This window comes from Ambystoma mexicanum, chromosome 5q (assembly GCF_040938575.1).
Source record: "Ambystoma mexicanum isolate Mex_15411 chromosome 5q, UKY_AmexF1_1, whole genome shotgun sequence".
NCBI classification, from domain to species: Eukaryota; Metazoa; Chordata; class Amphibia; order Caudata; family Ambystomatidae; genus Ambystoma; species Ambystoma mexicanum.
In genome coordinates this window covers 906,944,586-906,961,430 of record NC_090933.1, presented here as the reverse complement: position 1 = coordinate 906,961,430, position 16,845 = coordinate 906,944,586, and the positions used below count along the sequence as shown (strand labels likewise).

General features: G+C 47.8%; 1 protein-coding gene across 1 annotated transcript in view; it reads right to left on the bottom strand.

Moving 5' to 3' along the window:
* POP1 (POP1 homolog, ribonuclease P/MRP subunit) overlaps positions 1-16,845 on the bottom strand; it is a 1,381,968-nt gene that overhangs the window by 1,324,390 nt on the left and 40,733 nt on the right. Inside the window, exon 2 of the mRNA XM_069621412.1 lies at positions 12,946-13,038. Within this exon, the coding sequence (XP_069477513.1) occupies positions 12,946-13,036 (91 nt within the window). The 5' untranslated portion in view covers positions 13,037-13,038. The remainder of the gene's footprint in view (positions 1-12,945; positions 13,039-16,845) is intronic.

The following is a 16,845-nucleotide window of genomic DNA, read 5'->3' as shown; positions in this document are numbered from 1 at the left end:
TGTTTTGGCCAGTCGATCCCAGGCTTTAAGGGTGACTGCCAAGGGCTGTACTTCGGCCCTGTCATAGGAGACCCCTCAGGTCGTCCGGACCAATCAGGGCCCTTTCAAGGGTCGTGTGGGGCTAGGTCAAGCGTAGGGGACCACCACCACACTGTGTATGGGCCTGGGCAGTCAGGAAATACAAGAACAGGTGCACCCCGTAGAAGACCCCTAGAGTCATCCAGACTAATCAGGGTCCTTTCAAGGGTCGTGTGGGGTAGGTCAGGCGTAGGGGAGCACCACCACACCGTGTATTGGCCTGGGCAGTCAGGAAATACAAGAACAGGTCCGGTACTTCTACGCCGCCATGGGGGCCCGGGCGGCACAACGTGTCCAGCGAGAGACGGGGTTGTCTGTCATCCCATATCTGTCTGTTCATCAAGGTCTTTAGTCTGTTCCAGAAGAGCGTGGGTGGCCAAATCGGGACATTATTGAAGACGTATAGTAGTTTTGGTAATATCATCATCATCTTGATTAGGGAGATCCTGGCAGTGTGCAAGATGGGGAGGCGCGTCCAGGTGTCCACCTTGTGTTCCTTGAAGTGCCGACATGTAATTCTCCTCAAAGAGCCTAATGGGGGACGTGGACACGTGGATGCCGAATGCCATGTGGGCACCAGGTGACGGCGCTGTCAATGTCTTGTGGGGTTACGCTTGTGGCGAGTGGGAGAACTTCTGATTTGGACCAATTGATCCGCAGTACGGACAATGCACTGAATCTGGTAATTTCATCGACGACAGGGATTAGGTTGATCTGTGGGTGCTTGACATAAATTAACATATCGTCCGCGTATAAGGAGACGATGGAGGTGTGCGGGCAGAGTGTTATCCCCCTGTGAGCATGGTATTCCCTCAGTGTGCACGCTAGTGGTTCGATCGCTAGCGCAAACAAGGTGGGGGGGGTGGGGGGGGGGGGGGGAGGAGCTGCCTTGCCTAATGCCCCAGGATGGGAGGATGGGTTCAGATTGTTTGCGGTTTGTGTACACCAGGGCCCTAGGAGCCGTATACAGCAATTGGATCCAGTATAGAAATGTTGTGCCCAGCCCAGAGCGTCGGAGGACCTCGAACAGAAAGGGCCACTCAACCTAGTCAAACACTTTTTTAGCGCAGCGACTGCCATTGGGACTGACTGATTTGCGTTGTGCATCAGGGTGAAAAGCCTCCGTAGGTTGTTCTGGGTGGAACGGCGAGCTATAAAACCTACCTGATCCGTGAGGACGAGTCTAGGCATAAATGGCAAAAGCATGTCAGCCAGAAGCTTTGCTATGATTTTATTGTCGGTATTCACCAGGGAAAGGGGCCTATAAGAGGAGCATTAACTGGGGTCTTTACTTGCTTTAAGCAGGACTGTTACTAGGGCCGTAGATTCTGGGAGGACCCCTTGTGAGCAAGCCGCATCAAACATACCCCTCAAGTGGGGAATGCGTAGATTGTGGTAAGTTTTATACATTTCAGCCGCGATGCCGTCGGTTCCAGGGGCCTCACCATTCGGGAGGGAGCGAATTAACTTAAGGAATTGCTTGTCAGATGGAGGATTGTTTAGCGACGCGCCGTGTTCAGGGTCCAGCTACCCGAGTGCAACCCTGTCCAAATATTGCACCATATCATCGTGCCTAGCGGAGGTTTGGGTGGAGTATAGTCTCCAATAATATTCCCAGAATGTGTCATTTATTTTCCCAATCTCCCTGGCGAGTACCCAGTCGGATGTCTTTATCGCTACTATTGGGTTAATATGACACTCGTGTCTGATGGCGCATGCCAGAGTTTTGCTGGGGCGGTCTCCCTCCCCATATCTAGCAGTGATCATAAGGTCTCCCAGGAATCGTTCCTCACTGGACCTCATGGTGCGGATCTCTTCCCTCTTAAGCTCCAGTTCAGCCTGAAGCTATGGGAAATCTTGTCGGGACTCAAGACCCTTCCGTTCCGTTTCCCTAGTTGATATGGGTCTGCGAATACATTTCAAGACCCCGCCCTCCTGGGATATACACTAGCCCCGAACATACACTTTAAGGTATCTCAAACCAACCTGGGGTCAGGGACCGAATCAGAATTTATTTGGAAGAACTCAGCGATGGATCGGCAGAGGTCTTCTTGAAATGCTGTGTCCTCTAATGCACAGGCTCTAAATCTCCAGCAGAGTTGTTTGGGGTGGGGTGGGGTGGACGGACCTGAGAATTGTGCCAGGACATGGGAGTGGTCAGACAGGGTCCGGGGTAATATCTGAGCCTTGTGGGTCGCCCAGGCCAGCTCGGGGGACATGTGGATATAATCTATCCTGAACTAACTACTGTGGACACCGGAATAATCTCAACTATTGGGGTGGGGAAGGCGCCATATATCGATAAGGGCTTGATCAGCTGCAATGGAATTCCATTTATATTGATGGAGAACGGACCACCCTGCTATCTCTCCCTCCACCAGGACAAAGCAACCCTCCAGGTCGGATCTCTCGGTGTGTAGTTTCTAACAAACAGTTTATGTAAATTCCTACCACACTGGAATAGGTAGTGTGTGATGAACCATATCTGTGGATGCCCCAACCCACCACGGTGGGCAGGCTATGATCTTTCCCCCAAGTGGTTCTCTTGAAGGCTAAGGACATTCACATGGTGATTCTTAGCATAGTTCAAGGGCATAGTTCGAGATCAGGCAAGTTTTTTTGCCATTAGTGAAGCCCCGGATATTCCATGACATCAGCGAGATATAGGATTTAGGGGGTGTGTCTACTCCGGGTCCGTCATGCGGTGTCTGGCAGCTATATAGACCAGGATGGTTAAGCTCAGCGCTAGAGAGTGAGCCGGAAATTTGAGTGTTTTTTGGTGTACTTGAAGTTTTGAGACCTTAGAAAGCAGAAACCTGAACTCCCACATCCCCCCCACCTCCCCGGGCATCGTAGTGCGACTCCTAATGAACTTTGAACTCCCCCCCCCCACCTCTCCTCCCACACCCGGAACACCAACCTACCAGCTATCACATCCCTTCCCCCACCCATCCAACTTTGAACATCTACCCCTTTGGCAACTGGGCGTGGGGGGCTGCCGGCGGCCACTGCGCATCCTGTGTCGGGAGGCTTGTTACTACAGGCATTATACTTAGTACCATTTATAATTCATTTGTAACTTCTGGAGGTTGCCAAGTCAGGCTCAGGTTGAGCCGCCACGCGGTGCGTCACCCAAGCGAGGGACAAGTCTCCAGCTTTCCTAGCCTACGGGCCCCCCCCACCCCCAGAGGGGAGGCTCCCGGTTCAGGGATTTCCACAGCAAATCTTTCCGCTGCTTCCGGGGATGTAAAAAAATGGTGTCTTCCCATTGTGGAAAACCCTCAGTTTGGCTGGGTATAACATTGCGTATTGCACGCCCTTTTTCCTGAAGATGGTCTTTGCGTTTTGGAATGGCTTTCATTGATCTTGTACTTGTTGGCTAAAGTCCGGGAATAGGCGAATCGTCGCCGAGCCCCACCTAAGGGCCCCTTTTTCTGCCCCTCGCAGCCCGATCAGTATGTCCCGATCTTGATAATTGAAAATGCAGGCAATGATGGCCCCTTCAGGGGCCCCTGGCGGAGGTCTGGTAGCCAGCGAATGATGTGCTCGTTCCACCATGAATAGGTCGGTGACTGGCGGGTTGTCGAGGATTTCCGAAAGTAGCTTTTCCACAAATTGTTCCATGTTGTCTATTGGGGTGGTCTTGCTACCCCTGTAATCCTAATGTTGTTTCTTCTGCATCTCCCTTCGAGATCCTCGTTCTTGGCCACTACCTTTTGGACAGGTTGTTGTAAGGAGGCGACTTTGCGTTGAAGTACTGCAATTTTATCCTCCCCAATCCTAGGTTCTGCCTCAGCCATCCTACCGCACAGCTGGTCAATGATAGTTCATGCCGAATTTGCAGGTTAACACATCGATCTTAGCACCAAGATTGTCCGTACTGCTTATTACTGCTAGTAGGGTTTGGTTAAGGGCCGAGAGGTCGAGTTGGGAGGAACAGGGATTATTCTCCTGTGGAGGTGGTTCTCGGTCTGCTTTGGCGAACTGCTCCATTTTTGATTGTCTCTTTTGGTTTCCCATCCCCAGGGAGTGGCGCCGGTGGTTCAGCAGGGGGTGGACCGCCCCACTGCAGGCCCCCAAACACCCCTGAGGTGTAGAGCGCAGTCTGGAGGGGAGACCAGGTCCGCACAGGTCCCAGCCAGGGGGTAGAGTAACAGGGCGTCTATTCAGGCAGTCCAATTAGGAGCCCGAGCTGGGGCCTCAGAGAGGTCAGTGGCCTATACCCCCCCTGGGTGGGTGGGTGGGGGGGGTTTGGGGAAATGAGCCCCGCTTACCGGGGAGAGGCTTCAGCAGGTAGATAGGGGTAGAGGGCCACTGAGTTGGTATGCTATTCCTCGACGGGATAAGGCTGCAGTGCGGTTGTGGTGCACCTTGCCGGGTGCACGCTGCTGGGTGTCCCTGTGGATGGGGAGAAAGTTTATCAGTAGTGGGGGTGTCCTTGATTTGGTCTGAGGCCCCCACCTTGTTGGTAGTCCACAGGGGGATTATGGGAGGAGTAGGGAGTGCCGGTGTCAGGCTGGGCACCACCAGCGCTGATGTCTAGTGGTGAATTCAGTGTTGCACGGTCCAGCTACAGTCCCACTCCCAAAGAAGGACACTTCTGCCGGCTGTTGTGTAGATGGCTGGAGCGCTGGTGGGTCGGGAGTTCGGAGTGTGCCAATCTGCTATGTGGGGAGGTTCCTTGCCCTGTGCGAGTATTACCCCTCAGGGGGTGTGGATTGCGGGCCTCAGTCACCCCATGGATCAGGCCTGGGGCGGCACTGGGAGCAGTAGTCACACAGGGGGGGGGGGGGGTGTGAAGTGAGATATGTGGGGTCCCTTCCCCCCCCGGCCCACCGTATTTATTGTAGTGGTGTTCTGGACGCTGTCTCCTCTCCGAACTGCGCTGCTGGGCCACGGACAGAGGGGGCATGCAAGTCCGGGTGGCTCGTGGAGGCCAAAGCGGGAGGTCCGCGAAGGCGGCCGGGAAGCAGATCCGGAGGACCCCCCCCCACGCCCAAGGCAGATGTGTCCGTTGTCCCTCCTTGTCATGATGCCTACCCCCGGAGCACCTGGCCAGGCATCACGCCCCCGGGTAAAAGCCCAGGGGCTCTTTGGACTCTGTCCTGGCGCCGTTGGCGCCAGGCTCATAAGGGGAAGTGTTTGGTGCACTTACCTGAAGCAGACCCTTCTGCACACTCACCTGATGCAGACCATGCTGCATAAAGAACCAAGCCAAATGAGGCTTAGGAGGGACTATTTTTCTGAAGGAACTATTTTGTTACTTGGGTGAGGCTGTGGAAGAATACTCACCTGGAACTTCTTCCAAGGCTATTTAAGCCACGCCCGGACAGCTACACGTGCTTCGCGTTGTTCTGCATCCCAGCAGCTGAACCCTCACCGTGTCTGCTCCTGCACCTGGACTCCAGCCACGCCCGCCTCGAACCTGGAACACCTGCAAGGGAATAAGAGAAGAGAAAGGTGAAAACCAAGAACTATTTCAACCTTCTTACCTGCATCCGGAATCTTCACGCCAGCATTCCTGAAGGAAGACTTCCATTTAAAAGCACCGCGTTGCTCGCTGCTGCGCCGCGCTTCACTCACCTGTTCCCGAGACGCCGCCCGGCTCCATCGCGGCTCTCAGTGCCAGTCGCCACATCTCTGCACAGCACCTAAGGGAGAGAAGAGACAAAAGGTGAGCAAGGGAACACAAGAGGAAAGCCGAGAGCAAGGGAACACAAGAGGAAAGCCGAATTTTCAGCCATATTACTTACCAGCGATTCTTGGTGAACCATTCCACATCTCGGGTCGGCGCCACATCTCTGGCAGGTACCGTACCCCGGCCCCTATGGGGAAAGGACAAAAGACATTACAGGGGAATTATACTAACTCACCTGATTTTACCCCGGCAATTTAACCCCTCAACGCATCGGCTTTGTTCTGCACCTGAAATAAAGGACAGAAAAAGACAACATAAAAGGAGGCTCACACTTGAACTTTTGCATCTTCATACTTACGGCATATCGCTCAGTAAAGTCAAGTGGATTTGCCAGCGCCATTCTGAAAACCAGTGAAGTAACTGGTCGAACGCGCGCCCCTGCACCAGAAGCCGGATGGAGAGTTCATCCTTCCAAATCATAAGGCGAGCTTAAACCGGGGGTTTTGGAGGAAGTCAGAGAAGAACGGAGGAGGAAAGGGGGGAGCAAGCACATTGTTCAGCGGACAGTTAATCCCCCTTCTCATCTGCAGAAGGATACTCCCACGGGCCAGACAAGCAAGATTTTGGGGTCCTGTTCAATCAGTGGTCCGAATTCTGCGCATCACGTTTGAAGAGGCCACAGCAACCCAGACCAGCGCCTCCGTGGGAGCCAGGTGAGCGTTACACTCCTGAGCTCCGGATTCAGGCTGCCAAGAAGGAGACAGAGCTTCAGGCCAAGTCGCAAATGCATCCCGCAGCCCCGGCACCCAAGCAGGACGCAAGGCAGGCCCTCAATCCCCTCGGGCATACCGCGAGGCCAGGCGCTCGGAGAGCAAGGTGGGCTCCGGCGGGGTGAGCGTCCCTCCAGCGCTGCGTGGGACATGGCAGTCCCGATGTATTGCGCAGAGCCCCAGGCGTCAAGGTTGCCCCGGTGCTTCTCCTGCAGGGGTCAGGACAAAGGACTGGATTACGGCACCCCGATGGGGGTATGGGGTCATGCATGCAATATGCTGCCAGATATGGGGGCTCCCAGCACTGAATGGAGATCCACTGGTTCAGTGCCGGGCCGACAGTCGTTGGGGGAACAGTTCCTTGCCACGTCCACTTATAAAGCACCCGGGGGCCTGTAGTGGTAGCTCAGGCGCTGAAGGGTCCTGCGGTGTCGTTGTGGCACCCCCGGGATCAGTGTGAGGTCCGGATCAAAGCAACATCAAGATTTCAGTCGGCCACCATCCAGAAGTGCAAGATTTTATACCTCCTCCGACTGAGCACTTTCAGGCTGCAGCCATTTTGCATGAGGTGCAACAGCGCCCCCTAGAATTGATCTAGGTTTAATCTCACAGAGGGTATTGGGCTGGGTAACAGATGTCACAATACTGCCTAGAACGCTTTCAGACCATTCACTGGTACTACTGTCAATGGTTATTCCTGGGGCTATCCCGCAGAGAGCGCCATGGCGCTTCAAAGCAGCGGCATTGGCTGACACAGTATACAAAACCAGCCTGTTACAACACATCACTGAGTATTTTGATCGGTCACTAATCAGGCTATCACATGGCAAGCTTTTAAAGCCTACATCAGGAGAACCACTATGTCCACAGAATTTGGGGTACTCAAGGATGTACGGAGAGACCTGGGAAAGAAAGAAGACGCGCTAGCGAAACTCCAAGAGCAGTACGCGACTGCCCCCACACTGCATGCTACATCAACTACCAAAACACTGGTGGATGAATTTGGAGCGGCTGCAGACCGTGAACTGCGCTATTTTGATAGACCTGCAGCTGCACGAAGGTATGGTGAGTAGGAAAGACCAGGTAAATTACTAGCATATATGGTTTGGGGGAGGTGTTACAGGGAAGAGGATACCGCATCTCAACATTCATTGTCCAACTGCCACACCACTCATCCAGGTGATCCTCCCGTCCACCCCCAGGAACAGGATGCAAAAGCAATGGCCATGTCCTGGCCACCTGGATGACAGATCCCTGGGGACTAGCGGGTGAGCCACCTTCAGGTACATGGGAAAAAGGATCCCAGGAAAAAAGAAGTTAATGTGGGGAGATGTGGCAATTCTGAAAATTGTACATGTGAGGGTTTGACAAAGGCTTAAATTGTAAAAACATAGTATATGAAGACATCGAGGAACGTGCAAGGATATTCACTCAGTTTCAAAGTCCACGCAAGTTGCAGAACTTGTTGGTTTGCAGGTAAGGGAATTTTCGGCTGGCCGAGAAGGCGGCATTACCGAGGTCACGATAGGGGGATTGAAGCGAGCCGCATATGGTCGGCTGTGATAATATCACAACATGGAGCAAGGACGCAAAGCCATTTTTGGAGAGTCTTTATGGTCGGATTGAATTGTAGATATAAGCAGCAATTTCCTTGGGCGCACGTAGGTTCTTGCATGGCAGGGTGAAGGAAGGTTTATAGTTACCACATGCAGGCCCAGACTTTTTATGGTCTCCAAAAGGAGAAAAGCAGTTTATGGGTCAAACATATGGTCTGAGGTGACAGTCTCAAGTAAGGATAATGACAGAAAAATAATACAAAGATGCAAGCAGGTTTGAATGTTATTGTTGTTCTAAAGAAATAATAGCCTGTACAATCACCATCTGAGTTAATGGGTTTTGGTCACATGGTATGAATAATAATAACTTGGTTGTTTATGAATATATGCATCATGTATAAATAAATACGTAATGTAGGACGACAGACGATCGCATGTCAAAACGGGTGTACCTTATGAAAGTAAACAATGTCAATTTTAAAAAGTTGGGGTATTAAGTTACTTTGTATTAGTATTAGCCAATGAGGGAGATGATTTTGTAACAGAATATTTGTAATTATGTAAAATTGTTTAAATGTATATAAACTGCTATTTCCATATTGCTCTCAGAACTGCCTTTTTTTAGCTCTAAGGAACTGACTAGCCCCACCTGATCATACGCATGCAATAAACCGGTTTTCTGACAAAAGTGCATTTGTCTCATCATGGAAGCCGTACTTTTGCATTGGAAGCGTTCAGGCACGTCCCAACACTTCCTTGTTCCTCTCTAATTTCCAGTAGTCCATGCAACCATGATCATTCAGCAGCATTAGCTTGTCAACAATGGCATTCAAAGCGCTGTTTCAGACATAAGCAGGCAGGATCAGTTATACTTTATCACCTTCGAGAAGGATAATTTAATAGCTTGGCTTCAGAACCAATCTCTGCAAAAAGGATTGGTGGTAGGTTTTGTAACCACCTCCTCCCACAATTCCAAACTATTAGAGCAAGTCTATTCTGAACACTTCAAAACTTACCAGAGACTGCCATAGTCGGCCCCACCAGGTATACAGATACCTTTACCATCCCTCAAACATGGAATTAGGGACAATAAGATTAATTTTTTTGATTGATCTAAAAACATCTGCGCCAGCGCCAGCCCAGTCTTTGGTGGAAGCAGAGCCAGCTTTTGAGAAAGGATATTGCTCAGAAGATGTATGTTAACTTCTAAACCAGATTTTGTTCCTTTCCAGAAGTGGCCCAGTCGGATTTCACAAGACATTCCTGTCCCTCCAGTGGAGGGACCAACTCACCAAAGGATGAAAGGTGTTCCTTGCTAGTTCAGAGGACACATTACCTTGCCAGCTCAACCATCTAGGCTTGGCCTTCACATTACAACTGGCCTAATCGAGAGAACAGAATCGCAAACAGCAGATCATACAGGTGCAATTTCACTATAATGTTTGCCAACAGCACTCCAATCATAGGTCACACATTTCAGAAAAGTCGATTCAATTTTAATTACTTCTGAGTGCTTGAGCTATTAGAAAAATCGGTCATCAGTCCTCCTTATGCCCGTTGTGAGAAATGATTATGTGTGGAGGAACAGTAGCACCTTTTTTTATTTTTATAAAATGGGTTTACACTTGCTTGGTGACGCTATGCAACCCAAGTTGTACTCTAGACCACAGACAAGCAAAGCAAGAAATAAAATAAACTTACAAACTTAATTGAAATAGTCAGCCCTATTTTTAGTTTTTGGCTAGTTGCCGAAACTAATGCATTACAGTACAACTAGAGAGAGATGGCATATTAGGAGGGACACAATACTTGTAGGTATTGCTTGGTTATTTACCCACCCACTTCCTGCACATGGGCATGCTAATCTCTATAGCCTTTCCCATCAACTTCCTGCCAAAAACAGACCCTGCTGGGATCTCTTTGACTTAGATTTCATCAAGTCTTAAAATCAAAATTTGCATTCCAAGTGTCGGCCGGGGCTTTCTCAAAGCAGTCTTCTAAAACGTGAACGGTTTAATTAGTGGGTATAAACGAGCTACAGGGTAATAAGATCTTAACCAGGTCAGCCTTCAGCCACTTGATTTAGAAGTAGTATGTCTGCCATTCACAGGAGGTCCTCTTAAAAGCAATCACTGGCAAATGCATTATTTTTCAGCTGCTACCATTAAAAGGCCAGTTAGTACCATTACGGCAATGCCAGGCAAATGCCTTTTCCAGCTCTAAACAAAATCAAAAACTCTTGGCTTTGCTTGTTACACTTCTGGAGATGGCCCATCGATAAAACAGTAACACTGTATTTATGTATAGACATGTGTACAGGTTCCAAGAAAAATCTCCAGGAGTCACACATGACATGAACTGGGCACCAATTTATTTGAGCGTCATTGGAATATAATCAAAAACAAGCGAGCTAAAAATGCAATGGATGCAGCATTGCTCACTACATACACTCTGCTTGACACTGGTCAGAAAGTTAAGACCAGGTTTATATGAGAGTACATTTGCTAGTGCAAAAAGACAACCAGCACAGGCATGTGGTGCGTGGCTGTGAATGTCATGCAATAGGAAGGAAGTGCCCAACAGGATCAACTTCATACTGGTCTAGGATGGACCTGTGCTAAATGAGAAGGCATGAGGAAATAAGAGCCACACTGTGCCACAGAGTAATGGCAAAAAGACCAGAGTGCGCATGCAATACTGGAAAGGATGTTTTGAGAGGGTCCTTTGTAGATGGGGAGCGGGTGCAAGTGGATCTAGGTCACCTGGCGCCTTCCAGGTTGCCACTCTTTTTCCCCCACTTGCAAGCCCCGCCCACCTAGTGCCTTCCTGGTTGCCGCTCTTTTTCCCTACTTAAAGAGCCCTGCAGCCGCTTTTCCTTTGCAGATGGGGAACAGCTACAAGTGGATCTAGGTCACCTGGCCTAAGCACCACCCATCTTCTTAGCCCTGCCTCTTCCTTCCTGCTCTTAACTCTTAGATCAAAGGCGTCGCTCGTGAAGGGCAGACAAAGAAAAGGGCAATTCCTGTTCGGACCAGGAGGACCCAGGGCCCGACCCTCTGCTCAGACAGCAGGTAAGCATGCCCCAACATGTTTTTACTCCCGCTGTCCTCCCCCCTCTGGTTCTCCTCCCGCCCCCCCTGTGATGTTCCCTTGTGCCCCCCACCCTTCTTGCATACAGGTGTTGCCTGTTCTGCTCGATTCTTCAACCCTGCCCCCGTAACCCCCTCCAGCCTATTTCAGCAGGAGTCGGTCCTGATACTTTCTGGTTTCACCATCACCGTCTTGTGGCCAATGCTGGATTTGACTTTTATGGACGTCATTCATTCACGGTGCGTCACCCTTTCTCAACTCTCATGCTGGACTTCCTTTGCATCTTGTGCTCATGGCGGCCCCGAATCATGCTGTTCCCATCTTCATCTTCATCTTGTATCCTGGCTTGCAACATTATGTTTTACTATTGACTTCGGCAATTGTATTCGCTCTCCCCTCTTGCTTCTCCACTGCTTACTCTCAATCTCCCCCACTTCCCCCCCCATCTCCTCCCCTTATTTTCTTCTATGCACTTCTCTCAGAATTGTCCCCGGACCTACTATTATAGCAACCTCGTCTGTCTCCGCCCCCCACTCCTTACTTGTTCCCCTCCACCCGCGGGCACCATCTGAAATGTAGTCAGGCCTAGTACAATAGTGGCTTGTTTTGGTCCTCCCCTCCCTTTCTGCACCCCTCTCCCTCACCTTTGGTTTTTCTCCGGCTCTACCAGAAAAGTGGTCAGGCCTAGCACTGTAGTCACCTGTCTGTTTCCATTTCCTTCCCACTCCCCCCTTCCCTTCCTCATCTATGTCTTAGCTCTAGCACTATCTGAAATGTCGTCAGGCCGAGTACAATAGTTCATTTCACATCCTTACTGTTCATGGCCTGTAAGAATTTCATAGTATTTCCCATTGGTCCTTCCCTTGAAAACACATTGTTTATAGGCGCTATATAAAACTATCAAATCATATCATATGAAGCAATGTGTTCCAAAGTGACAGATACTCTTACAGTGGCCTTCGTAATGTAGGGTTTCCTGGTAGCATGCGGTCCTAGTTTCCACACATTACTTCCATGTCCTGCTGCTCCTCTTTTGTCCAATGGTTCTTTATTATTTTGTTCCACTTTAGGAACACACTGTTTGTTTAGAGTGCATGTTAGGTTAATGTTAGCAGAAACATAGGTCCTTGCAGGCCTTGAAACGTTGCTATCAAAATGCCAATAATATATTTCAGAGCAAATGCACGTTTTCCTGTCATTCTGATTGACAAGGCTTTGCTGTGTAATCTGCATTTCCTTTGTATCAAATAAAAATAAACTTGAAAAGAAAAAAGGACACCAAACCTTAAAACCTCAACCACAGGATTCAACTCGTTTTTATACCTGTGATCTTGCATACATCCATCAGTTTTCAAGTCGTCCAACTATAGGGTGGATTTAAAAGACAAAAAATAGGATCCACACACTGTTCAAAAACCTGCTTTCCAGATCACATGTTCCCCTTTAGAATCTCTGGTTGTGGGTGGTGATTTCATACAAGATTATTAATAGATCGATATTTCTATAGGTTGTTCCAACTGACCCGCAGTAATTTCAACAAAAAACAAAACACATTTACTACAGGATCAGTGATACCGTCCTTCATGGTTTACAAATTGTTTGGTCAGTTCTACAATAGTTGTGAAAAGACTGCTAAAAGGGCCTCCTCATTAACAAGAATGTAAAAATGTAAATATCCGATTGTTTTCCTATTGGTTTTCCTACAATCGAAATATTAAGGAGTTGAAACTCTGGACATTAACCAGATATTCCATATCCACCACGATGCAAGAGACCTTAGGCCAAACACCACAAGTACAATCACAATTAATACCTTGGTCTGCTTGTCCATTAGAAGGAAACCCCACGTTGGGAGGCTGGTTTCTCATTTTGATGGCATTTCTTTTTTTCTTTGCCTTAGACATTTCTAAAAAAGAAAGAAAAAACGAAATAGACACAATGGTCAGCAGATTCAAAGTAGCCGCACAAACACAGCTCATTAAAATACAAACTTCAATGTTCAATCACCAACAGCAATTGCTCCAGAGCAATAATTAAAAATGCAGGCGAGTTGTAACAATACAAGAGATTAGAGATGCAAGGATGAGGACAAAGAAGCAGTCAAGAGGATGGCTAGAAACCACGTAGAGCCCGTAAAGCGAGCATTGTTCCGGAAGCAGCCACAACTAACTCCATATTCTATATCTCAGTTTACGAATAATCATTCTAGTAACAGGTTCCGACCCCTTACAAATCTGCATTTTCTGCTGGTCACAGATGAATCCTGTGGAATCCTCATAGGATCCCTGCTTAGGGTCTCTTCCCAGGTGGACAGAGGAAGGCAGCCGCTACCTGATTCTAACCCTGGGGGTGGTATTAGCCAGGAGGATCACCTGGGAGGAGAAAGGCCCCAAGGGATCAAAAGGACTTTGTTTGGAGAGACACAGAATGTGTCTTCTTCAGAGAGGGCGACTCCCATAGTACCAGAATATCTAATGGCTTGTTGTCAGAGTCAGACTTCCCTTCACGATACCCACATTGAGGCTAGGGAAAATTCTTGCGATTACCAGAGAAATTATATGCGGGAATACTATTAACACTGACTTTTAATAAAGATAATTCCTCTTTGAATCTGAATCAACCAGTAAACCGTCTAAAACACTCTTAAGGATATATTCACTGAGCAATATAAATCCCATAAAGTGGAAGTTTATAGCTATGAAGGAAATAATAAATCAGAACATTGGGGACTTCAAGTGCCACAATGCCCTATGTACTTGGACGAGGAAGAGGGACTCGGCACTAAACTGCAGTGTGCAATCTAGTGGTTCTAATGACCTTAACCTGTGCAGAACCTTTGAAGATATAGGGGTCCCTCAGGTGCAGGCCATGAGAACAAGAGGGTGGAGTTGCAGAAACCACCCGTTACAGTGGTCGTGGAAGGAGGGAGACATTGGAGCTGCCGCTCGAAGTAAAGCGGTTGAAGGTCCTGAGAGGGTCTCCCAGGTTAATATCCTGGATTGCAGAGGATACACAGTCGGCAGCAGAGCTGTTGAAAGCTGTGCCCCTGGAGAGAGCGGTTCTCCAGTTTGCATTCAGCGTCCAGGTGGCTTGCGAGCACCAGCATACAACCAGGAGTCAGGGACGCTCCTTTCCTGTTCGGTAAGCGCCGCGGGCAATTTAGAAACAGTCTGCCTTGCAGACAAGCAGCAGAACAACCCGTGTCAGTGGATCCGACAGACGCGTATGCAGAAGCCGGTAAATTTACCATTAAAAAAAATTAAAAAAAGAAAATGTATGCGACCGCTAAACACAGACAGATATTTTGAATACGAGCTAATAGAAAGAAGGCATTTTGATGAAATAAGAACTATGCAAAATGCCAAGAAGAGGAAGAGCATAATCACTGTTACAAAAGCCAACCCCATTGCCAAAGTAAAAGAAGGGCAATACTAAAGCAAATCGACCATTACCAACATTGCCAAAGTAAAGAGGGGGGCGATATTGTACAGAGCATATAGTCCATGTTGGCTAAATAATAAAAGAACATTGTGTCTGGAACATTGTAACTATTGTTGCCAGAATATGGAAAAGGCAATAAACAGAATACCAACAAGCATTGCCTAAGCCAAAAAGAAACGAGGAAAAAAGACATTGTCAGTGGTTAATTGATATAAAAGAGTGAAATCAGATTTGGCAGGAGAGAGGCCCTCCTGATAGAGGAGTATAACCTGCATTGCCTGGTTAACTTGTTTTCCCAACAGAGGTTGTGAATGTCAAGGAAAGGTAAAGACTTCTCTAAAAGGTTGAAGTAGACCTCACCACAGAATATTTGTAATAGGAGCTTTTTTGTCCTGGCATGTTAGTGGACCAGGAAGGCATTCTTGAAGGGAGGAAGGTAGAAAGGAAGCAAGGGGGCTTCAAGAGAAAAGCGGCAGCATCCCTTAAAAGTTTCATGAATTGTTGGAGGATCATCCTGACAAAACATTGCTTTAAGAAGAATTGTGAAAGTGTTTTGTTTAATCACGGAAGACTAAGCAGTTGTGTTTAACTCGTTGCTTTAAGCTGAGAGATAAAAATCTGTTGTCCATTCAAATTCTTGGTTAAAGTGCAAGTTAAAGACTTTTGAAACAAGAAGAACTTTATGATCAGAGCTTAGCTACAAAAAGGAACTGGTTCATTTAAAATCTTTGATGGAAACTCTGTTTTGAATCTGGGGAAGGAGATCTGACCCAGGTTGCAATGATACACAGTTATTAGGTCTTTGTTGAATATAACTGTTTATTTTTGTTACATTTGAATTGCCATGTATTACCTTCATGAGTTTGGTGTATGTACACGTGTGCGGGACAGATTCCTTTTGTTACAGTATTTACTTTGGTAGGCAGGGAAAATCCTCTTTAGGTTAGAGATAGTGAGGCGTTCATCAAACCCATATTAATTCAAATGCATTCTTGTGAAAATCCTTTACCAAGTTGTCTGCCTCACATTCCCTTGCAGGGAATTTACAATTTATTAAAGACAAAGTTACATACTAGAACTTTGGAACAAAATTACAAAAACAAAAGTATCACCCCAATCCATGCGTGGGAATGGGCGAGGGATCATCCATTTAAATTGTTTTTATAATGTTTTGGCTTCAAAACAGAAAATTAGTAATCTGTTCAACTGATAGTACAAATGCTGTGGCCAGTGCTGTCATAATATATTTGGTCAGCCCTACCCACATATTAAATCAACATTATTATTTTTTTTTAAGATGCCTATAGCCAAACAAAGCTAGCTTTGGCTAAATGTCCCTCTACTCTGGAACACATTTCCTCTGACCACCCTCCCTCCCCACAGGTCAATCAACTGCATGCAATTCAATAGACTGTATAGCACTCAGTAATGTTCTCCACTCCTCTCCCGAGATAATGGATGGGTTTCACAAGAGTTAACCAGTCTAAAATAAAACCCCTAGACTGGAAACGAAATTGAGGAAATAAGAATTCACAGAGATATTTTTTTTTAAAAAAAAGGGTGTTTAGAAACAGCAATAGTATTTAAATAAAATGTCCGACGCATCCTCAGTCCTAAGAAAATACCCATATGGTACAAAGAACTACCACAATCAGTCAATCTAGCTGCAGATCACAAACCATACAAAGCACTGTCATTTTAAGCATGTTACCAAGAGATGTCCCAACTACCCATGTTCTGAGACACTGCAAGTTTAATAATTACACAGGCGATTGTAAACATCAATGGCCCTTTCTTTAAAATGCACTCCGGACTGCGAGTATATAACTTAAGCTGTAGCCTAGCTTCAAGTCCACTTTGAAGAGAGGAGATGGATAGCCTGATCAGATACAATCTGGCTTGCATCATAGCCACGGCATCAGGCATTCTCGCTTAAAATCTCACCTTCAATATGGTTGACCATCCTGTGAAACTAAGTTCAGTGGCAGGCCTATACAACCAACGGGTCCCTTTTTTGAAGACCATAATCAAAATAAAGTAAAGATCTAATAACTTCAGAATTCTCTGGGGGGCGCTGGTGAGCCCAGCCAAAACGGCCACGAGCCTGTGAGCTCCCAGCTACCCAGAGAAATCCATGTCCACATGCGGGGTAAGTCTTTATGAAGGTGCCGACCTTGGGCTGGTGGCGTTTGCAGCTGTGTGGAAGGCTGGTGGGAGCAGTCTACGGAGGTCTGGCCCTCTCCTGTGGATGACAGTCTGGCGCGGCCTCGGG